This window comes from Euprymna scolopes, chromosome 8, assembly GCF_053919585.1.
Source record: "Euprymna scolopes isolate OS-2025 chromosome 8, ASM5391958v1, whole genome shotgun sequence".
In the NCBI taxonomy this organism is placed as follows: domain Eukaryota; kingdom Metazoa; phylum Mollusca; class Cephalopoda; order Sepiida; family Sepiolidae; genus Euprymna; species Euprymna scolopes.
In genome coordinates, this window is record NC_136489.1 from 93695826 (window position 1) to 93721118 (window position 25293).

A 25293-nucleotide genomic window follows, 5' to 3' on the forward strand; every position below is an offset into this window, starting at 1 on the left:
ATGAAAATGAAAGTTTGTGTTCATCACATAAAAACAGTAGTTCAAAATAACATTGTTTAAAAGAAAATTTAAATTCCCGTTCGATGGGTGTTGAAGAGAAAAACTGAAAAACCGATTTGATCTTTTGCAGTGTTTTTGGCGAAGCTATTTTGCATCTAATTAGACAGAGTCTGATGGATATGATGACCACGGGCAGCGGTGATGTTTACTTGTGGACTGCATCCTGGTCTGTTTGAATTTTGGCAGTTAAATCTTTATATAGAGATGTTCTTGAAAGTTTCAGCCTTTTTGCTGTATCTCTATGTGTGGAAACATAACATAGTTCCTTTGTTCCATGTGTGTGGGTTAGGGTTAGGGGTAGTCACATCGCAATGTTGTGCTCTTGCACATTCTTCATGCACATGGTCGTTGAAATCGGTGATTGCTATGAAAATGTTTCAGCCGAAGATTTGTTCCAGCCGTATGTAGCGATCGCTACATGTCAAAATAAAAAAAAAAAATTTTTTAAAGAGGAAGGTAAATTTTAAAAAGAACAGAAAATAATGAAATTGAACATTTCAGAAATAAATAAATTTATTACAAAAATCTTTTTTAAAATTCACACACAAAGAAAAAAAACAGTGGGAATTTCAAATAAAATACAATTTTTTTTTCAGTTTTCACCGTCAAAAAATATCACGTGACTTAACTTTTGCAAAGCCAGAAAATTGAAACTACTCAAATAAACCAGTACTCTATATTATTATAAACGCAAGGATGTCTAGTTTCTTAATGCCATTTTATTTTTTATTTTAAATTAAATTTCAGCGGAGATCCGAAAAAAATCCTCTTTATTTTTAATTGATGAATGATAGGCATCTCCATAGCGGTGTGTAAAACGTCAGCATTGTATGCATTAATAGTGACGTCATCATTTCATATGTTTGTGTCAATTTCTATGGATGGGCATTCGCGTTATAATAGTTAATGGAAGTAACGTTTTTTTTTTTTGCTATGGATAAAATCAATATAAGACTTACCTTTTGTAAAACAAATAGATTTTTAATAACGAACTACACAGACTAGAGATAATAAAATAAAATTAATTTTAACGTCATCTGTTGACACTTATGTAGCTAAAGATAATGTTGCTTACATTTTTGAAAAAAGGTATAAAACATAAGGATCACCCTCTACCAATTTAAATAATAAAATCAAAACAAATTTTTTTAGACCGATTTTGTATTTACAATTTTTATTATCTCAATAGTCTTATATTCTCTTATGGTAAATATAGTGCTGCACTACAACAGAACATCAACCACTCTAATTTGTTTTTTTAGTGGTATTCGAGGTCGCTAACAACAAATCTGATAATCAGACTCGTCACAAATTTACCGTTTGCATGGTATTAACCCCTAAACCCAGGGACTATTTTCCGCTATTTTACAGCTTCCATTTACGTTACACGCATGCGCATGGTAGCATAAATGATGGCTGTTAAATGTGCCTTCGCATAGCAAACTGCCTTTTCATATGGTGTACGAATCTTCCGCGGATAATTTAAAATTATATGAAAAAGAAATAAAACAAGAAGAAAAGAAAAGCACCTCCCGCTTCCTCCCCCAATATAAACAGAAAACAGGAAAATCTCCTAAAAATATTAAATGGTATTCTAATCGGTAAATGTTGGCGCGTTACTTACAGAAAAACGGTTAATTAAACTGCAGAAGCACCTGTTAAGCCACACAAGTTCTATAATTGAATCCCCCACCCACTCCAAAAAAACAACGAAAAACATTAAAATGTTTGTTGCTTATGTTTTTGTAAACTGCTCATGAAAACTTTGTTTTAGATCTTGCAACCTCTATCTCACAGAAGAGATGTTGCGAGTTTGTCTCTGCTTTATCGTTATTTTCATGGCAAATGCTCGACTGAGCTTCAATCTATGGTCCCCCTTCGCCAAAATTTCATAAGAAACACTCGTTTAGTTGAAAACACTATCAATAATTCCCCTCACTCTTTATCTGTGCCTAAACCTAAACGTAGATTCCATGAACAAAGCTTCTTTCTTAGAACTGCATGCCTGTGGAATTGTCTTCTGCTTTCCTGCTTTCCAGCTGACTACAATATGGTTGTCTCCAAGTCCGACGTAAACAAGTTCTTGATGAGCCATTCCACAAGGTAATAAATTTACCGAATTTCCATTACTAACGATTACTATATTGTCCAATTGACTACTGTACACTCTTAACCCTTATCCTCAAGTGGTCTCTGGGCTTTGATAAGTGGTTATGCCTATGTAAAAAAAAAAAAAGATCAATTAAAATGCATTAAAAACTATGTAAGCCGAAAAAAACAAAAATTCCCCCAAAAAGTGCTATAATGTATTTTTTTAAAATTTTGTTTTAGACAAATTTTTCTAATTTTAAATTGTCCGCCAATGAAAAGAAAAATAAAACTTTGAAAATTCTGTGTTCTGAAAAAAAAAAAATGTCTTTCCAGCATTATCCTCCCTCCACTTGGAGTGCTTTTCTTTTCTTCTTGCTTTATTTCTTTTTCATATAATTTTAAATTGTCCGGGGAAGATTCGTACGCCATGTGAAAAGGCAGTTTGCTATGCGAAGGCACATTTAACAACCATCGTTTGTGCTACCGCGCACACGCACGTAGCGTAAATGAAAGCTGTAAAATGATGGAAAATAGTCCCTGGGTTCAGGGGTTAATACCATGCAAAAGGTAAATTTGCGACAGGTTTGATTATCAAATTCGTTGTCAGCGAGCTCAAATACCCCTAAAAACCAAATTAGAGTGGTCAGTGTTCTGTTGTAGCGTAGTACTATATTAACCTTTTTTTATCATTGGAAACATGTTATTAAAAAAATCTATTTAAACTTTATATCGCGTAATATTTGAATTTAATATCATTTAAAGCTTTTTAAAAATAATTATTTTTTAGAATTCTGGGGATTTTTTTTTTGTTGTTGTTTTTTTTATGATTCAAATAATTGTATTACCGAGAAAAAATTATCAAGAAAAAGTGTTATTTTTTTTTTAACATAATAATATTGATTTTATTTACAACTTTAAGGTAAGTGAAATAAATAACAGAATTATATATATATATAAACTTTTTTTTTTAATTATTTGATCTTTTCTGCTTTAAAAAAATGTTGAAATTTTTATCGACCTACATTTACTTTGTTTAGTTTTCGGACCATAATTATAGGAGGGGTAGAACATCTAAAGCATATATATTTCCTCTAATATATTTAACGAAACCTGCTTTTATTATGTAAGTTTATTTAATAATGAATAAATATCGATAATTTCAGGGAGATATGACTGTTATTTGATTTTAAAAAGATGTGTGTGTTTACAGCTTCAAAAACGTCACTGCATAGCTAGCAGTGTCAGAAATCACCATTAAAAATGCATGATAAAAACTTGAATAATTAGACTTACTATCTTTCAAAGCTTATAAATACTTGAAAAATGTAATTTAAACCCTAATTTTTGTTTCAATAAAAGGAGCAAAAATCAAATTTTAAAATAATAACAGGTTTAATAGCAAAATATGCAATATTTGTTTTTTTTTAATCGGTTTTCTTTAAAAAAGATTTCAAGAAAATCAACAAATTTTAATTTACTTCGAATATAATAAATATATATAAATTCCCAAAAATCACTTAGCTATAAAAAATATTAATCAATGGGTGCTTCCAGTCTTCATTGTTTAGAATTTATCCATATTTTATATTTTATATTCTATGTACTTTTTAAATAAAATAATTTTTTAAGCAAGGATTCAAAAATACCACGATATCAGATGGTCACAACTGGAAGAAAGGGAAACAAACGTCTCCCTTTCTTCCAGTTGAGAACTTCAATGGCCTAAAAGCGCCAGAATTAATCTCCCCTTTCTATTTCTGACATGTGTTTGCTGTAAACAAAAGTAGTCAACATGGGCCACCGTACTAAAAAAAAAAATGATCATATTCACTCATAAGTAAGTTTACTTTTTATAAACAAACCCTTCAACAAATTTCCTATTTTTTTTATTCTCTTAAAGAAATACATGAGTTTTTGATTTAAAATATTTTATTTCTACTTTATCGAATTAATTTTTTTTTTAATATCTAAAATAAAACAACATTGAATGAAATAGAAAAAATTATAGTAAGTGTTTAATATTTACTTGACAATATTTAAAAAATGTGAGGTTCCACTTAAAAAAAAAATCAACGTGTTTTTTTTTTTAAATAAGGTTTTAAACTTTTGACTTTACAGGTAAATTTGCACAAAACTATTCCTTTTTTTTAAATTAGATTTTTTATTTATTAATCTTTTATCTTCAATTTACGATATATAAATCTGAGGTGAGAAAATTAATTATTTTCATTTTAATAGACATTTTAAAATGAGGGGGATGGATTAAAAAAAAACACGTTTGTCTAGAATATTGTATTCAGTTTATTGGAAAGAGCATAAAATTTCACATTAAACCTGAAAATATCTTAAAAATTGAACCAATAGAAATCTTTTTATAGATTTTTTAAATTGAAAAAAAATGTAACTCGTAAAATTCAATTCATTTCATTACGTAAAAAAATGAGCGTGCGCTGACACTTTGTAACCACTGTTTTTTAAAAAATAATATTTATCTTTTCAAAAAACTTTAATAGTTTATTTTGGAAGTATATTCCATAAAGAAATTAAACAAACCACTTTAAAAAGAGAAATTACGAGTTTTGTATATTTTATTCGCAGTTTGGGGGTTTGTATTACTGTACACATAGATTCGAAAAAGTTGTCAAAAAACAAATATATAACAAATAAATGTTATCAAAAGCAAGATAAGTTACTTTTCTACCAAACTGGATATATTTTTCGTGTTTTTATTCAATGTAACATGTTTATTCAGCTCGAAAAACATACATTGTTTACCGATGTATTGGAAAATTCAAAATGGCGCCCGACTCTCTCTCTTTAACACGGTAAGTTCGGGAAAAGGTGTTATAAATAATAAACTAGACAAAATACTATTAAAAAAAACACCGAATATGTCAATCTATGTCACGGTAATATATATTGAGCGAGTTTCTAACAGTATTTTGTCTATAGTACCTTTTCCCAAACTTAGCGTGTTAAAGAGAGAGTCGGGCGCCATTTTGAATTTTCCAATACATCGGTAAACACAGTATGTTTTTTGAACTGAATAAACATGTTATATTAAATAAAAACACTGAAAACATATCCAGTTAGGTAGAAAAGTAACTTATCTTGCCTTTGATAACATTTATTTGTTATATATTTGTTTTTTGACAACTTTTTCGAATCTATGTGTACAGTACAAACCCCAGTTTTGTGTTAAGGGTGTCAAAAATTCCTCCAACATTCTGACACACCTAGCACGTTGTTTTAAAGCGTCGTGAATGCAATCACGATTTTTGTCTCGCATTTTCATTATTTTTGCATGCTGTAAAATTAAAAAAATATTAGCAGTTCTTTTTCTTGTAAATGGTAAAAATGTTAGGATGATAATCTTAAATTAAATTACAATCACATCGTGTTACATATAGGAGGGGGTTTAAAGTGTTGGCCGCGTTGCAGTTACCTAATGAAAGAATAACGGAATCAGGATGCAGGGGGAATCGCTTATATTCTAGTTTCGTATTAAAAATATGTTTGGCCAAACTCTTATATTATATTTTTTCATTTTAATTGTTTAATTTTAAATTATTAATTTTTAATATTTTGCAAGTATAAAGTAAAATAATTACTCTATATGTTTTATTAATACGAATCTATTAGTAATGTTGAAACTCTTGATGGATTTTTTTTTTTTTTTTGGTGTTTCGAAGGAAAATCCCCCTCGCGTAAAAGTTCCATTTCCTTTTGTTGGACTCTCTTCTCTCGACTTTTTATCAACATGCCGAAGGTTAAATCGGAGAAAAAGTTTCGGAAACATCAAGAAATACAGAAACAAGGTGCGTAGAATTTAATCTCGATTGAAAAGTCTGATCGTTTTTTTTTTTATTATTTATCTTGCTTATTTTTACACTCCCCTCCTCCGCGATGATTACGTCGTAAACCTTAATGTTTACTTATGCAAAAGAAAAAGAAATATTATTTGAACTGAAAAGCGTTTTTACAAGTGAAATTTAAAAAAAAAATAATAAATTACAGACGTATTTTTTTTTTCAAAGCTTTAACGCTAAAGACAACACGAACACGTGTTTCCTTTTTATTGACACATGGCATGGCGGTACCACATTTTGGAGCTTTTTCAGAATTACTCTTGAAAAAAAAAATATCAGAAAAGTCTTTGATGTACGATGTACGAACTCGTCACGAAATGAAGATGTCATATTCCTAAAATTACGTAATGATCGGGTATATTTTACTGCCCACAGTCCTTTGAAAATGTGGTCAAAAGATTAAATCCATAACAAATAAAAGTGCTTTACCGTTTTGAAATAATAATGTTATTATTTAGAAAGCCATTCTTAACATAGGAACAGAGGATGTTTTCTAATTATTCTCTACTTTCACTTAACAGTTTAATATAAAAAATATTGTAAAACTTGAATTTGACTTGAAAATACTATTTAAAAAAAAAAAATAGCACGGTAACAAAATTGCATAAGCACCCAAATAAATGTTAACAAAGGCAAAATAAGTTACTCTTCTACCGAACGGGGTAAGTTAAGTTGGTGCTTACACATTTTTGATACTGGGCTATTTTTAAATAGTTTTTTTTTTTATGTTCAATTCAAGTTTCACGATATCTTCTTTTTTTTTTTTTAATAAATTCTTAGGTGGGAGCATAGAATATTTACAAAACACCCTCCTCTCCCATGTTAAGAATGGCTTTCAAAATAATAACGTTATTATTTCAGCCTGGTACCAAAAACGCATAAGTACCGGTAAATATTTAGTGTTTTTACTAGGCATGGCCAAAACGGAAGGAGTGAGTAACTATTTTACTATTTTTGGACGGAGTCTCTCTTTAAAAAATCTACCAAACCTCAAGTAATTATTCAATCAATACGAAATTTTCACCAATTATTAAATGAAGAATGAACTTTATAATGGTGTACTTTTTCCCCCCATATATCCGAATAAAACTGAATAAAATATATTGTATTGTGGGGAGGGTGAAGATTGTAGATAAAACAAAAAACTATGTACGCATCAGATTTTAAGGTTGAGAATCCGAATTTTGAATGTATTTAACTTTTGATCTTTTGTGTTTTGAAGTGTGAAATTCGTTGAATATGTTAATAATTATTCTTTCAGATTAGCAAAAATTTATATATATATTTTCATTATTTTTACGAAAAACGCTACTTTTAAATCCTTGAAAAATGATTTAATAATTTTCTTTTAGTGAGCCCAATATTGCTAATATACCATTAAATAGGAAATGCTTTGCAGAATCGATACCATAAAAGAAAAAAAAATCGATAAATAATTGCGCATTTGGCTAAAAAATGTGATAATTTTTTTCAGCAATTTGTCGCGACGTGATATTACCTCATCTGTGGTAGACCATAAAGCCTACAAACAGCTATTCATATTTACAAACAGTAATCTTCTTCCTCTTTTCCTTTTGGCTGTGACTTGGGCTTGATGTAGTTTAAAGTGTGAGGGACTTGCATGTACCACACTCTCTCGTCCAGAAACACTTGGTCCTGATGGCAAGACAGGGTCAAGACGATTAAACGTGATACTAGATGCAGGAGTTGTTCCCAACACATACGTCGCCGAGCATTCCCAAAATGATCACCCATCTAGTACTGGCTCACCTCATCATTGCTTAACTTCGGCAGTTATGTAGGCAACAAATATATATATATATATATATATATGTGTGTGTACGTATCGCTTATAAAAAAAAGAATTAAACCCTTATAAAGTTAATTCTCCACTTAATCGTCCAAACAAATGTTAAAAATGCATGGAAATTTATAGGTGTTAGTTTCTTCCAAACTCAGTCCGTTAAGTCGAAAGTAGCTGAGCAGCGGCTTGGTTCCCACCAGTTTTGGCAAATTGCAAACAGAATCCTGAACAGAAGCGTGTGCTCTATCCGAACTATCATCAATGGACCTGAGTTAATCTCGTCAGCATCAGACAAAGCCAAACTCTTTGCCAAGAACTTTGCAGCCAATTCTACCCTTTGCGACCAAGGCCGCCAACCCCCAATATTTCCTCCTGTATCAGAAAACACACTATGTGATATACAAATATCTGTATGTGATGTTGCCAAGCTAATCAAAAACCTTGATTCCAGTAAAGCAACCGGCCCTGACGGTATTCCAATTATAGTACTCAAAAAACTTCAACCAGAACTAGCACCCATACTTACAAAACTGTTTAAACGTTGTCTTAAGGAAAATTGCTTCCCATCACCCTGGAAAATCTTATCAGTATTTAAGAATTCAGGTGATCGTTCATCCCCCTCTCAGTACAGACCAATAAGTCTCCTGTGCATCATGAGTAAGTTGCTGGAATCTGTGTTAAATAGAGAAGTAATCAACCATCTCAGCAAAAATAACCTTCTTAGTGGGACACAATATGGTTTCCGTTCTGTTAGATCTACAGCAGATGTGCTTACAGTTATATCTCATAGGATTAGCGAATCTCTCGACAGAGGCAAACTTTCTAGGGCAATTGCTCTTGACATATCAAAGGCCTTTGATAGGGTATGGCATAAAGGTTTACTTCACAAGATCTCCAGCTATGGTATAGCTGGAAATGTCTTCTCAATTATTAAATCATTTCTCTCTGATAGGTTCATAAGAGTAGTAGTTGATGGGCAAAAATCAGAAGCTCACAGTATAAATGCTGGAGTCCCTCAGGGGTCCATCCTGGGCCCAACTCTTTTCCTGATCTACATTAATGATCTTCCAAATCACATCCTTACATCATTTGTAGACATTTTTGCTGATGACACTACCATCTATGGTAGCACATCTAAGACAGTAAACGACCAAGTTCTCTCCGATTCTCTCTCCTTTGATCTTGATCACGTTGTACAATGGGGAAAGTAGTGGCTGGTTATTTTTAATGCATCTAAAACCAAGCTTCTATCTTTACATCATCAACGTTCTGATCCCCATCTGGCATCAATTAAAATGAATGGCTCTCGTCTTGGGGAGGCCTCAAGTTTTGACAGGCTTCTGGGCTTGACCTTTACTCCTGATCTTAAATGGAATACGTACATCAAACCTGTTGCCAAGGCCGCTGGAAAAATGGTCGGATCCTTCTATAGATCCAGTAGATATCTCACTGCTGATGCAATTCTCTATCTATATAAGAGCCAGATACGTCCAAGGATGGAATACTGTTGCCACATATGGGCAGGAGCTGCTAGAAAAGACTTGTCCTGCCTTGATAGGGTTCAAAATAGACTTCGTGGCCTGGTGGGAGATGTCCTTTTCTCTTCGCTGCAACCTCTATCTCACAGAAGAGATGTTGCGAGTTTGTCTCTGCTTTATCGTTATTTTCATGGAAAGTGTTCGACTGAGCTTCAATCTATGGTCCCTCCTCGCCAAACTTTCACAAGAAACACTAGACTAGCTGAAAACATTATCAATAATTTTCCCCACTCTTTATCTGTGCCTAAACCTAAACCTAGATTCCATGATCAAAGCTTCTTTCTTAGAACTGCACGCCTGTGGAATTGTCTTCCGTTTTCCTGCTTTCCAGCTGTCTATAATATGGTTGTCTTCAAGTCCAAGGTGAACAAGTTTCTGATGAGCCGTTCCACTTAAGTTAACAAATTTACCGAATTTCCATTACTAACGATTACTATATTGTCCAATTGACTACTCTACACTCTTTAACCCTTATCCTTGAGTGGCCAATCGGCCTTGATAAGTGGTGACGCCTATGTAAAAAAAAAAAAAAAAAAAAAAACTATCATTAAATTTTGATTTTTTAATTTTGCCATGCGAAATCTATAGTGAGATAAAAGATGGAATTATTTGAAGTTCGGGTACTTATGTTATAATCTTTTTGCAAATCATCCTAAATCTTATTTAGGCAAAAAAAAAAATTGAACCAAAAATCTTAAAAAAAAAATATTTGAATGTGCTATCCATCGAAACAAAATTGGTGGGGAATGTTTTTTTTTTAATTCTATTAAAAATAGAAAAAGTTTTATATTATTCTGATTTTCATATAAAATTCAAGCTTTTATCTTTCTGGAAAAAAAGTTGCTCAAGAATAATGAATTTTAATAGATTTTAATTTGTTTTATAGGAAAGCAACTTGGTTTTTCTTCCATTTATTTTTGGCCATGTTTTTTCGTGTTTTTACTAAAATGTAAAATGGCTCGAAAAACAAGCAAGTTCAAAAGGTACGCAACCACAAGAAAAAGTGACCAATGTATTTGTTATGCTGCCATTTTTTGCTTTTCGAGCTGAATAAACATTTTACATTAAGTAAAAACACTAAAATCCTACCCAGTTAGGTAGAAGAGTAACTTATCTTGCTTTTGGTAACATTTATTATATATATATTTTTTTACCACTTTTTCAAAGGACTGTCGACAGTAAAACATACCCATTAAATTCAAGTTTCACAATATCTTTTTTTGTTAAATTGTTAGGTGGAAGTACATAATAGTTACAAAACACCCTCCCCTCCCCATGTTAGTAATACCTTTCAAAATAATGTTATTTCAGCACACGGTAACATAAGTGCATAAGTACCATTTTTTTTAACTAAGAAAATGAAAATTTACAGTTTTTAGCAGTTTTACTACTAAACTGCATTTTGACCTCAAGACTTTAAATTGAGTTGTCTCCCCTTATTTCATTGTATCACATCATTGGCATCCATTGATCATGTCTGATCTTGGTTCTGTGCTCTAAAGGGGCGGAGGCTGGTAGTGCAGTGGAAGTGCAGTTGTTTTTTGCATCAGGCTCACTTCTCCTGCCACAACTAATAAAATTTATCTTCATCTCTCCTGAGGCTGCTGATGACTTAGTGTTTCCACACATCGCACTGATCAGCAAGTGCCTCTCAGCTTCCAAGGTCTATGCCAATTTCTTTCATATCTCTTTTACATATTGTGAGAATTTTAAATTGGTTGACTTATCGAGGGTAGGTCGGTGGGAAAGAAAGGAGTGCTGGTAGCTGTGACCAACACGGCCAGTGGTCTGTTAAGCAAAGAAACTGAGTGCCTATTCCTTACAAGTTAAATAGACATTCCAGTCACGCGTGAATCTCGTTGACTGAGAGTTTGAGTAGATGAAAGGAGTGGCTGCTCTACAGTTGTTGTTGTTGTCTTTTAGACAAAGTACACTTCGACCATCGTTACTCATTTGTTACATTTACCAGGAAAGACTGCTTGTAAGCAACGTCGACATTTCGTTGCAAGACTTCAAACGTCTTTTCTTCCCCCCCCCCCTATTCGTCGGTAAGCTAATTCTGACAATATGTCTTTGAATCTAAGCTGAAGGCGACCCCTTTTTCTCTCGCCAATTATCAATTCTCTGTAGAAAGAGGTCTTTTGGATCCTATCATTTTCCATCCGGCAGACATGACCAAGCCAGCACAGTCAACACTGACATAATAGTGTGTACATATTGGGCACATCCACAGGCTTGAGGACCTCAGTGTTGGTGATGAAATCTCTGACCATATAATACTCGGGATCCTCAGATTGTGCATGTGAAAAGTGTGGAGGCCACTTTCCTGATGTGCATACAGTATGTAAGATTCACTGCCATATAGCAGCATGCTCAGGATGCAAGCCTTTATACACCACCATCTTGGTCTTGATTGTTAATTTTGTTCTTCCACAATGTGAAGGTTGCACAGCCTATGCGTAGGTCAAACTCTGGTTCCATGTCAAGACTGTTACAGTTGACCAAAATATATGAACGCTTTCACAACTTTAAGTTGGTAGTTGTTGATGGTCAAGTCTTCAAACTGATGGTCTGTTGAAAATCATCACAGGACTTGGAGAAGCGGTTGATAAGACGCTGTAGATCTTCACTGTTTTGGGCAGCCAGTGCAGCATTGTCTGTGAACAGAAGGTCCTGAATGAGGACCTTGCAGAGCTTGGTTTTGGCCCTTAGTCTGACAATGAGTTGGGAGTGAACAATCAAGAGAAATTAGATTGCAATAGGAAGAAGCTAGAAAGACTGTGGATCTGGTTTCTGGCCTAAAATGTCTCATGCATCACAGGACACAGGAGTTCTTAAGTCTATTTTATTAGCAATACACATGAAAAAATTGAAATGGCTTAAATATTTCAATAATGGCATACATAGACAGAACTTGATAAACTAAGAAAGAATCTTTTTAATTTTTTTAAAATTTCATTAAAATTAAGGAAGTTATGACTATTTTTGTGCCTTGCACGTTTGGATATTTTTTCCTCTTTTTTTTTTGTTTTCTCACAGTTTTTTACACTACTTTTTCAGTAAAAATGTAATATCTTTGTTAAATCAGAAGATTAAGCAATGAAATTTGCCATGCAAGGAATCAGAATCTCTAGAAGGTAATGGTTTCTAAATAATCTGCAGTAAATGCACATAAATATGCTGCAATTCCTTAAAGAAGTTGAATTTGAATACATTTTATGTACAAATAACTGAAATCTAAATCTAGGACTGTATAAAAATGAATAGATTGCAATATTTCTTTGGTATTATTGTAGATGATTACCTTTTGTTACCCCCCTCCCCGCCTATCTGATTACCTCTCCAAAATATTTGATTCTACCTTTGTAAGCAATTACATATGAACACCCTGACAAATTTTAATGAAAGATAAACAAAAATTGTTTTAGAATTTAATTAAAATGATTCCCCATATTTACGTTTTAGGACAGTTAACCATTTTTTTTCTTTGGAAGATAAATTCTGTGTTTTTTGGGGTTTTTTTTTTCGAAAGACAATTATGTGTGGTTTTAAGGAAGTCTTTGTGCAATTATGGAAGGATGGGGATATTGCCACCTTGACTTTGGGTCAATGATAGGACTAAGAGAAATTATGTGTGACCATCCTGAAGATTTGATAGAAACAACACAAACAATTTTAGAATTTAAAGTGAGGGTTGGTATCACATAATTTTAATGTAAAATAATTCGCCATTTTGAGACCATTCTAGAATTTTAGGATAGTTGACCAATTTATTTTTTATGGGAGATAAATCATGTGCACTTTTCTTTAAAGAAGGAGCTGTTTGTTTTGTTTTTTCTTCTTTTTTTTTAAGATATATATATATATATATAGCTTACCAAGGAATTTTATTTAGTGGGTAGTTTGCCATCCGGACTTAGCGTTATTGTTAAGGCTAAAGAAAATTTTAGGAAGAGCTCTTACCACTCATACCTAGGATTAGAGGTAGGATTAAGAGATTTTTTTTTTGTTAAAAGGGCATTTGACACCAATAGTTATGATTAGTGGTTCATAATTATTGGCTTTTGAAAATGTTATGTTATTATTAAAATTACTTTTAAATATGTAAACTTATGTAAATTAGGGTGTAAAACTTTGCAAGAATTAAAACAGACAAAAATAAATTTTATTTAAAACAAGTGAGGTCACTGACAGAAAACGTGACGTTTGGAAAAGTATCAAGTATATTTTGCCCATCTATTTAAATATCAAAAAAGACTTTTTGCTAAAGTTGACAAATCGTTCACAAATTTTGAATGAATTTGATTTTTATTTTCAACTAGCGAGTGTACCTGGTGTTGCCCGAGTGTGCGGAAGTGTAGTAAGGAACCGGGGGGAGTAATAGGGGGATGAAAACAACAGTAGGCAGTTTGGGTGGAGAGAGGTGTTAAAATAAATTGGTAATAGACAGGCAGGCTCAAACCTATAAATATAAATTAAACATAAAATAAGCACGCACTTTTTACTTATTTTCCACTTTAACATGACAACTTGGATAGGTTTTCAGGTATATTAAAAGTTAATATCGAATTTAAATATGCCGCAAACAAGTAGTTTTCTGGGTATTAAATAATTTAATTATTTGTTATCGGTGGTGGCCATCACTGTATGTGCAAGTGCACACATCAAAAATATGCATATACAGAAATAGCCACCACTGATAACAAAGAATTATATTGCTCAATATCCAGAGAACTATTTTTGTTTGTGACAACAATATGCATGCTTGTGTGTACAGAAATGGCCACCACTGATAACATAAGAAATTACACATCTGTATACAGATTTTTCTTTATTTTTGTTCTTTAATGTCCTTGTGTCTTTATTGAAAGATAAAAGCAGTAAAAAATTTTTTTTTAAATACCCCCTTCACTAGGTGGTTAGAAAGTGTATGCTCATTTTACGTTAAATTTATATAGAAAAGTGATCCTCCAGTTTGGAAAAATTTCTTCACATCATGAAAACTATTTCTCTGTGCCACTTTTAAATTACATATTTGTTTTCAGCACCCCGAAAACCTATAAAAGTCGTCATTGTAAAAGTTTTTGTGGAGTTAAAAAGAGTCTAGATATTGGCCGACATTGTTTTTATTTCTTAACTTCAGTAGAAACTGAGCACCTCCTACAATTATTTAAATATTGATTTTTTTTTTTTTTGATTTTTTAATAATCGGGTAGATTAGTTTCCATTTGATAATCTGCTGAAAACATTGTAAAAAAAAGATGAAAATAAAATAGAGAGGAGGGGAGTACTGTTCGTACATGTGAACCAAAAAAAATCATATTTCATATTTTTGGTTGTTCAAAGCAAAACACTGTTTAATTTGTCGTTAAAAAGTAATGCACATAAGTTATACATTTAAAAGGCTTATTTTCTTGTTTTTTTCAACCATATTACACAGAACATTTTTTTTATATTCATATTTTCAATTTATAAAAAACAATTTTCTAGAATAAAAGATCAACAACAAAAAGAAGCGTCTGTTTACAGCCATGTTATCGCTGCTACAAGACGATCTTGCACCCAAACTGAAATAGAAACGGTTTTTTGGGTATCATGATTTTAAATTGCTAGCTACCACAAGAGAAAACAACATACAACTATACTTTTAATGGATAAAAATAGTAAAAGATTGTTTTACTTACTAGTGGGTGTCTAAAGAAAATTTTTGGCAAAATTTTCAATACTCATCATATTGAAATGTTTTGGGTTTTTTTAACACAACAAATATTTGTATGGTCAAAAGTATTTTGGACACTCCAAACTATTAAAAGTGACATCTCTTATGGTTAGTTTCCAAATTTCATGACAAAATTCTTAATACAAACGCGGTCTGAGAATTTACAAATTGGGGAGGGGGTGGGGCTTTACAAAACCTTACCAAAAATGCTGTTTTATAATGTTCACATTTTTATCACTTTATTTGCTTAAAACTCTTAAAATATATAATGTTCATTATTATTTATTAATTCATTTGAAAGTATATTAATTTCTGAGCAAAGCAGTTGTATTTTGAGGACTAAAAGTGCTTTGGTTTTTAAAATATGACAATTTTAGCAGAACCCCCTTGAAATCTGTGATTATCTAAAACGTTTTATCATCCATGTGGATTGCTAATTTCATTAATTAGGGCTCTACATTGCGAGTGAAACAGTGACATTTGCGAGTGATTTTTCCAAGTGGCGACTAGAAATAATGAAGCACTTATCTTTTGGTAATTGTATTTCTTTCACTGACAATCTTCCAAAGCTCACTACTGAGTGAAAAATATCTTTTGAACTTTTTTTTTAAAATAAAACGAACGTTAAATTATTTAAACAATAAAAGTTTAATAGAACAATATACTCTTCTTTTTAATGAAGGCTGTTTAAAAAAAAAAAAAAAAAACATCTAAAGAAATTAGAATGTTTATACCTTCAAGTATCAACATAAAATTTGTTGTATATTTAGAATTACACTTACTAAAAAAAATACAGGAAAAAATTTTATTATGTACATAATCGTCACAGAATGAAGATGTCATATTCCAAAAATCATGTGGGTTTGACTAGTAAACGAAAATATTTAGTTGTCAAAGGTCAACTAAAGATAAATTTGTCCAAAGAGCCTTGTTAATTAAGGCAAAATTTTATTGGTTGGATGGCCTTACTAATGCAATCCCATTTAGGTGACAGGGAATAGTTTTTATATCTAGAATAATTTCCAGGTGATTGCCCACTAAGGCATCTGTCCCTTTCATTTTTTATGTTTTTCACTATTAAAAAAAGATGTTTTTCAAAGGAACCATTAAACTTATGTTCAATAACATTTTTATCGCTTCATTAAAAAAAATTGATTCAACAGCAAAAGAAAATGTCCTCAAAAGCCATGACATTGATTTGAAATATATTCATTACTAATATTTAACAAGTGATTTGAATGTTGTTTCAGGAATTGGATTTAACAAAGACATTGGACAGCATATTCTCAAGAACCCACTAGTTGTAAAGACAATGGTTGAGAAGGTAATTCAACATTTTTCCATTATTTTTTTTTTATCTTTCTCAAATTTATCTTTCACAGAACAGTTCAGGAATTTCAGCAAATTAATAAATATAAATCCACTTATTCAGCAGCTGTGGCTTTCGCTTGTGTCTGAGAATCAGGTTCTGGCATTTGTTTGCTATTATCTTCATTAATGTTGGTGTATGATATGACTTTGAAACCTTCTCTACGTCCATGGCTTTTCCGCCATAGATCCAGTCAGTAATTAATATCAAATTTGTAATTGAAATAGATTATTTCAAATAGGATGACAAAAAATTATTCACATTTTTATTAACTTTTTAAATTTTTATAAAATTAAATTTTTTTGTCAATTTTCGTATGCTTGATATCAAATACCACACGATTATTCAAGTGTTCTTGATTAATGAACTACGAATCAACTATTTGAACAAGATTTGATAATTTCTTATAATCTGGAGATGTAATGGTTCCCTGGACTGTGAACTTGGCATGCTAAGTTCAAATTCTGCTAGGGTCATTGAATAACTTGCATCAATACTCATGAATGATCCCCACCCCAAGCTTTGACAACATTAAATCACCCATAGATTGTTGATATGCTGTAAAACAAACCAAACTACATCAAGCAAATGCTATTTGTTTGCAGGATTGTCAGTCTTTTCCCAGCTTGGCTGTAGATATTATCAAAGAGTAATGTTTTCAATGAGAAATTTATTCAGAGAATATAAATAACTAGAGATTTTAGACCATTACAAATGGGCAGAAGTTATTGACCATTGATTTAGAATGATTGCTTTATGCTAAATTGATGGTTAAATATGTGCTCATGTTTGCATTAATTACGAATCCCTATTAATCTCTAACTGTGCATTGAATGGATACCATAATACTTAATCTGCTGCACCTTATCATAACAAAGGTTCATACAAAATTTCAACCTAGTCAACCCAACAGTTTCTGAGAAAAAGTGGGATGAACAGACAGACAAAGATAAATATATTATTGATTATTTGATAAGCTTATTTGGCATTAAATAATTCATAGATGATTAATACACCATAAAATAAATCAAGCCAAGCTTTGAGTGAAATCTGAAAGCAGACAAGGCTCAGAAATCTTCGTTTGGCAACTACTGTAGGATAAAATAACAACTCAATTCATGAAGAAATACTTGTTTAACATAAGCTTATCTTGTTGGATTTTCAACAAATCAAAGTTGCTTCTGAGTAGCCAAGTTTTATTTGTTATTGTTGTACCATGTTATTGGCAATATAATAACCTACTTTGCTACAATTTATTTTTTTTTAATATCTTAATCTATCTCAGACAATTGTTAATGAAATATTTAAAAAAAAAAGTAATAATCTAAATTTGTCTTGTATGAAACGTTAATCACAGAAATATACAAAGGAGAATCCAAATATTTTGATTATTGTTCTCTTTGACTATTAACATGATAAAAAATATATTTTTTTGTAAAATAATTCTTGTATTCATCCTTACAGGTTTAGAATTCTCTCTCCCTCACCTCTATTTTAATTATATAGTAGCTGAGCTACTATATAATTAAAAAAATATAAACATTTTATTTATTTATTTATTTCAGGCTGGAATACGTAACACAGACACTGTATTTGAAGTTGGACCTGGAACAGGAAATATGACTGTAAAATTATTAGAATGCAGCAAAAAGGTTGGAATCTCATTTAAAAAAAAATTTTTTTTTTCTTTTTTTTAATATCTAAATTAGAAAAATACTAATCCCAGGATGGGTAAAATTAAATCTGCCAAACAGAATGCTTCTACACCTCTTTTCTGCTCCATTACAAAGATTAAAATCCAGATATAATGATATTAAAACTTTGCGTCTAGAATCCCCATAAGAATTTTATCAAAATCGATCACATGATTTTTCTAGAAAATGGGCAAAATTTAATGAGTCTTAAGAAGTAATTGAAATTCAGGGAATTTTGTTTAAATTGAGTGGCTTATGGACCAAATTCAATACAAATCAGAAATATTTGAATTTTTAAATTATGACCCCCTAAAAATCTTCTAAAATACTTTAAAGAAGCTTAAATGTAGAAAATATTAATTGATGTCTAATACAAAAAAAAGCTGCTACTTATGTTCATGCAAAAATATGCTTCCAAACTTTAATGAAAGAAGGGTTTATCTTTAAACGATATGAGCCAGAAGAACTTTATTTAAATAATCTGAAACTTACTTGGGAGAACAGAAAAAATAAATAAATATAATGTTAAAAGTCCATATATGCTTCTAGGATAATGATTAAAAGGTTATGAAGATTTTTTGAAGCATGAAAACGATTTGTATTTTTTGAAACATGAAAATGATTTGTATTTAATATTTTTATTGTTATTTTTTATATTTCATTTTCCATACTTTTTTGTGACCAAGAGCAGAGGTCTGCTTGAAATATAAAAAATAACAATGAAAATATTAAATACAAAAAGTAACATCGTTTTTCATGCTTCAAAAAAACCCTCATAGCCTTTAAATCAATAAATATATATACATATAGATATGCATACACACACACACATCCTGCTAAAGGACTACCTCCTACACCATGGTTAAGTCTTTTAAGTGGGAGGCCAGGTCAGTCAACGCATGTAATTGAGTTTTTTTCGGGTACTAATATCTTAGGAGAAAACCAGGAAAACTGGATCTCCCCATGACTTAACGATAAGTTTACTTATTTTTTATTTTATTTTATAGAAATCATTTAATTCCTAAGCATTACAAACATGTTTTTTTATTTATTTTTGTTTTTTTTTATTTTGTACTTTTTTTTTACAAAGGAATCACCACTTATCAAGGCTCAGAGGCCACTCGAGGATACAGGTTAAAGAGTGTACAGTAGTCAAAGGGACAATATCATAGTAATCGTTAGAAGTGTAAATTTGATAAATTGGATTACTTAATGGGGAATGGCTAATCAAGAACTTGTTTGTGTTGGACTTGAAGACGACAATACTCTAGTCAGCTGAAAAGCAGGCAAATGGAAGAGAGTTCCACAGACATGTAGTTCTAAGAAGGAAGCTTTGTTCATGGAATCTACATTTAGGTTTAGGCACAGATAAAGAGTGAGGGATTATTGATGGTGTTTTCAGCTAGACGAGTGTTTCTTGTGAATGTTTGGCGCGAGGGGGGACCATAGATTGGAGCTCAGTTGAGCACTTGCCATGAAAATAACAATAAAGCAAAGACAGACTCACAACGTCTCTTCTGTGAGAAAGAGGTTGCAGGGAAGAGAAAAGAGCATTCTCCACTAGGCTACAAAATCCATTTTGAACTCTGTCACGGCAGGATAAGATCTTTCTAGCAGCTCCTGCCCAGATGTAGCAACAATACTCCATCCTTGGACGTACTTGGTTTTTATATAGGTAGAGAATTGCATCAGCAGGTAGATATCGACTGGATCGATAGAAGGATCTTACATGTTGTCTTTGTACTAAAATCTTAACTCTCCATATTTTAATCAATTTCTGTTATGTATTTTCCCTTTTGACAAATGTGACCTCAAGAAAAAAAAAGGCCTAAAAGATCATGTTTATTTCTTTCATTTTTTTTGTTTTCTTTCGTTTTCTTTTTGCCTAAATGTCTGCAATTTGAATTCCATCACCGCCAAAACGGGGAAAAATCTTTACTAGTTTGAAAATAGAAAATTATTCTGACTCCAAGTCACTGCATATATGTTCTACACTATTGACATTATCTTAACTCATTTTATAATTATACCTTAACACCATCTTTTGAATTCTTAATATACGTTAATACTGTATCTTAACCATAGTCGAACTACTTCCTCTAATTCAAATTAATATATAAAAAAAAAGCTGCTACTTATGTTTATGCAAAAATACGCTCCAAACTTTAATGAAAGGAGGATTTATTTTTAAATGATACAAGCCAGAAGAACTTTATTTAAGTAATATACTTAATATCTACAATTTCTATATGTTCGGATACACTGAGCATATTGCTATTTATATCTAATTAATCTTACTGAAATTTCCATAGCTTTTACCTTACTTCTCATTTAACCTGTATTGAAATGTACTTTTAAACATAGTTATATTGTTACTTAAATCTATATTGAATCGCTACATTTTATTTTTTGCTCTTATTGACTTAAAATTTGATCCATGACTCTAGACATTTATCTTAATTCGTAATACTACTTTGAATTGTATTTTAACATTTTATCCTATTAAATTTATATGAACAGTATTTTAATCATATATTAACTCCTCTCTTAAATCAACCAGTTGCAAATCTAGATGTTTCCACCACATGCTTTTTTACTTAGCCGCTCTTTTCCATTAACAATGAAATGGAAAGCATATTAAAATCCTTTTCAATTATTTTGAAAAGTCTAACATTTCAGTAGATATATAACCTTTAGTATTAACTCAACAAATCATAACTACCCATGCGGGGTCACAGAAATACCTGGTTTAGGACCCAGGTGCGGGGATAACCCTCTCGGTGTTGATGGACCCGTAGATCTTCTCAGGTCATCCATCTAGGAGAAGGAAAACTCTGAAGTTAAACCTGTGCTACTGACCTCATAAGTCTTGGCAATAAATAAAGGGGAAGGAGGCCTCTTTAGTCCTGGTTGACGACCTTCCTAGAATTGGTGACTCAAACAAATTACCAGTTTGCAAACCTAAACAGAAACTGCTTAAGGAGTAGATAGGACCTGACTTTCATACTCCTTTAGTCAGGCGCAGAGGTGCAATCACAGAGACTCAACAGAAACCACTAATGTTTGACCTGGTTTCCTGAATAGGGCAATTAACACCATACTCCACTCCTGCCACATTCCCATCCCCTAAAACTGGGCATATTAGGGGTGCTTGAATGCCAATCGGTTGAGGGTACTAGTTTGGCAGTTTGTCTGGCTACTGTATTCCAACTGACAGTACAAGATCCCTAACTCTTTGACAGCGCTTAGAGCAGCTACTCCATCATCGGCTGATCTACTTGTGTTGCATGTTCGGTATTCTACACAACCATTTTGTTCAGCACCTCTCACCCTAAACTGAAACTTTAAAATAAAATGACAGTTCAATCAAAAATTATGATTAAACCAGGTGTAAACTTGAACAAAACTACTTTGCCTCCTCCTTTGAGGCTTATATTCACAAACATCTGTGGGCTTAGAACTAATTTAGATGATGTTAAACCATTTCTCCTCACAAACTCCTTGAATGTTTTGGCACTAAGTGAAACTAACCTACACTCCTCCATCCCCTTTAACCACTTAAACATTATTTTAACGTTATCTCCCACTTTGGCGTAAGGACTTAGACAGAAATATGCACAGACTTGGATTCTATATTTGAAACGCCCTTCCTTTGATTAGAGAATGAAAACTGGAATCAGATGACCAGGCCTTCATGTGCTTTAGACTTAACCTGCAACATAGTCTTAGCTACTTATATTTTCTCTAAAGGTCTCCCTAAACCCAGGACTGTACCCTTGTCAACTAAGTCTCTGACAGTATAGATACACTTTCCATTGATACTAACGTGTAAGTACATGTAATTGGTGTCTTATAGTCCACCACAATAAGTAGCTTGGTTTTTCTACTTACACAGATGCAGCTGGTAGCATAACACCTGGCTTCTCTTTATCTCATTCCCTATCACAGTTATGTTTCCTACCCATCTTCCAGATCGACAAGATCAACAACCCTCATTTCTAGATCTATTTCTGACCACAGTCCCCGATGATTGTGTAACAAATGCCCATAGCTCACTGAAGAATGCTGATCACGATAATGCTGTGATAATGGCAGACATCACCCTAAACTCTTGACCCCAAAGCTGAAGAGCCATTGCTCAAAGCAACAAGATACTATAAGAATGCTGCTGACTGGGAAGCTATCAGAGATCTCATCAGAAATGCCTGTGGGGAAATATCTTTTCTCTTCCTGCAGTACAGTGTGTAAATGAGACCACTGAATGGTTCAAAGTGGCAATTGAAGCACATGTTCTCACACGGTAGTTCTATAGCAAACCCAACTCTCCCCAATGGTTTACTTCTGCTTGCCCAGCTGTCATTGCTCAAAGGCATCATGCATACTTCAGATTTATCCCACATAAGTCCAGTACAAACACACAAAAGTATATAGAAGCTAAAAGTAATTGTAAGAAAGAAATAGTGACAGCTAAGAGAGAATTTACTGAAACCACCAAAAAACACATCGTATGTGGAGACTTCAATGTTCACAACGTCGAATGGTTGACCCACTCAAACAAGACCGATGATGAGGGGAGGTTCTGTCATGATTTCTCCATTGCCTATGACCTCACTCAGATTGTTCAGGAACCTACCCGTGTGCCCGATAATGACGGCCAGTATGCGAGCCTACTAGACCTTTTTCTCACAACTTGCCCTGAACTATGTTCAGTTTCTGTTCTGTTGCCTCTTGGATCTTCCGACCACTCTGTTGTATCAATTAAGATAAAAATGAAATGTAATAAGTCCCCAGACGTACCTCTTCATCGTACAATATATCGATACACTAAGGCTGACTGGGATAGCTTCCGTACATTTATATCTGATCTACCTCTGCATTCCATGTTTAAAAAGGATGTGTCCTCTATAGTATTAGACCTAACTGAATGGTTAATTGTAGGTATTGACCATTTCATACCCTCTAAAAAGTTTCAGCAAAAACCTAACAGCCAGCCATGGTTCTCTCCAGAATGTGCTGCTGCCATTGCGCACAGAAATCACTTTTTCCACTGCTTCAAACGTAATAGATGTATGGAAACTAAAGCCGTTTTCAGGACTGCCAGCAACCATTGTAAGAAAGTAATAAGGAACGCAAGAGTGTTGTATGCTCAATCTGTTAAGTCCAAAGTAGCTGAGCAGAGGCTTGGTTCCCACCAGTTTTGGCAAATAGCAAACAGAATCCTGAATAGAAGCGTGTGCTCCATCCCAACTATTATCAATGGACCTGAGGTAATCTCGTCAGCATCAGACAAAGCCAAACTCTTTGTCAAGAACTTTGCAGCTAATTCTACCCTTTGCGACCAAGACCGCCAACCTCCAATATTTCCTCCTGTATCAGAAAACACGCTATGTGATATACGTATATCTGTACGTGATGTTGCGAAGCTAATCAAAAACCTTGATTCGAGTAAAGCAACTGGCCCTGATGGTATTCCAATTATAGTACTCAAAAAACTTCAACTTGAATTAGCGCCCATACTTACAAAACTGTTTAAACGTTGTCTTAAGGAGAATAGTTTCCCATCTCCCTGGAAAATCTCATCAGTATGCCCTGTATTTAAGAATTCAGGTGATCGCTCATCCCCCTCTCAGTACAGGCCAATAAGTCTCCTCTGCGTCATGAGTAAGTTGCTAGAATCTGTGTTAAATACAGAAGTAATCAAACATCTCAACAAAAATAACCTTCTTAGTGACACTCAATATGGTTTCCGTTCTGCTAGATCTACAGCAGATGTCCTTACAGTTATATCGCATAGGATTAGCAAATCTCTCGACGGTGGCAATCTTTCTAGGGCAATTGCTCTTGACATATCTAAAGCCTTTGATAGGGTATGGCATAAAGGTTTACTTCATAAGATCGCTAGCTATGGTATAGCTGGAAAAGTCTTCTCAATTATTAAATCATTTCTTTCTGATAGGTTCATAAGAGTAGTAGTTGAGGGGCAAAAATCAGAAGCTCACAGTATTAATGCCGGTGTCCCTCAGGGATCCATCCTGGGCCCAACTCTTTTCCTGATCTACATTAATGATCTTCCAAATCATATCCTTACATCATTTGTAGACATTTATGCTGACGACACTACCATTTATGGTACCACATCTAAGACAGTAAACGACCAAGTTCTCTCCAATTCTCTCTCCTCTGATCTTGAGCACGTAGTACAATGGGGAAAGGAGTGGCTGGTTACTTTTAATGCATCTAAAACCAAGCTTCTCTCTTTACATCATCAACATTCTAATTCACATTTGTCATCAATTGAAATGAATGGCCTCGTCTGGAGGCCTCAAGTTTTGACAAGCTTCTGGGCTTGACCATTACTCCTGATCTTAAATGGAACACGTATATCAAATCTGTTGCCAAGGCCGCTGGAAAAATGGTGGGATCTTTCTATCGATCCAGTAGATATCTCACTGCTGATGCTATTCTCTACCTATATAAGAGCCAGGTACGTCCAAGGATGGAATACTGTTGCCACATCTGGGCAGGTGCTGCTAGAAAGGACTTGTCCTGCCTTGATAGAGTTCAAAATAGACTTCGTAGCCTCGTAGGAGATGTCCTTTTCTCCTCCTTGCAACCTCTATCTCACAGAAGAGATGTTGCGAGTTTGTCTCTGATGTATCGTTATTTTCATGGAAAGTGTTCAACTGAGCTTCAATCTATGGTCCCCCCTCGCCAAACTTTCACAAGAAACACTCGTCTAGCTGTAAACACTATCAATAATTTCCCCCACTCTTTATCTGTGCCTAAACTTAAACGTAGATTCCATGAACAAAGCTTCTTTCTTAGAACTGCACGCCTGTGGAATTGTCTTCCGTTTTCCTGCTTTCCGGCTGACTACAATATGGTTGTGTTCAAGTCTAAAGTAAATAAGTTCTTGATGAGCCGTTCCATATAAGTTATTAAATTTACCAAATTTTCATTACTAATGATTACTATATTGAACAATTTCTACTGTACACTCTTTAACCCTTATCCTTGAGTGGCCTCTGGGCCTTGATAATGTGGTGATGCCTTTGTAAAAAAAAAAAAAAAAAAAAAAAGCACAGAAATTAGGAACTCAGGATTTCTGGAAAATCTACAACAGTGTAGTAAATAATTGGCAATCAACAA

General features: G+C 33.0%; 1 protein-coding gene across 5 annotated transcripts in view; it reads left to right on the forward strand.

Moving 5' to 3' along the window:
• The window catches only part of LOC145283641 (putative dimethyladenosine transferase), an 85537-nt gene that overhangs the window by 22551 nt on the left and 37693 nt on the right, over positions 1 to 25293 (forward strand). For all 5 annotated transcript variants that reach the window (XM_080132608.1, XM_080132607.1, XM_080132606.1 and 2 more), the window contains exons 2-4: positions 5844 to 5969; positions 16332 to 16405; positions 18016 to 18102. In XM_080132608.1, the coding sequence (XP_079988734.1) occupies positions 5912 to 5969; positions 16332 to 16405; positions 18016 to 18102 (219 nt within the window). In that variant the 5' untranslated portion in view covers positions 5844 to 5911. The remainder of the gene's footprint in view (positions 1 to 5843; positions 5970 to 16331; positions 16406 to 18015; positions 18103 to 25293) is intronic.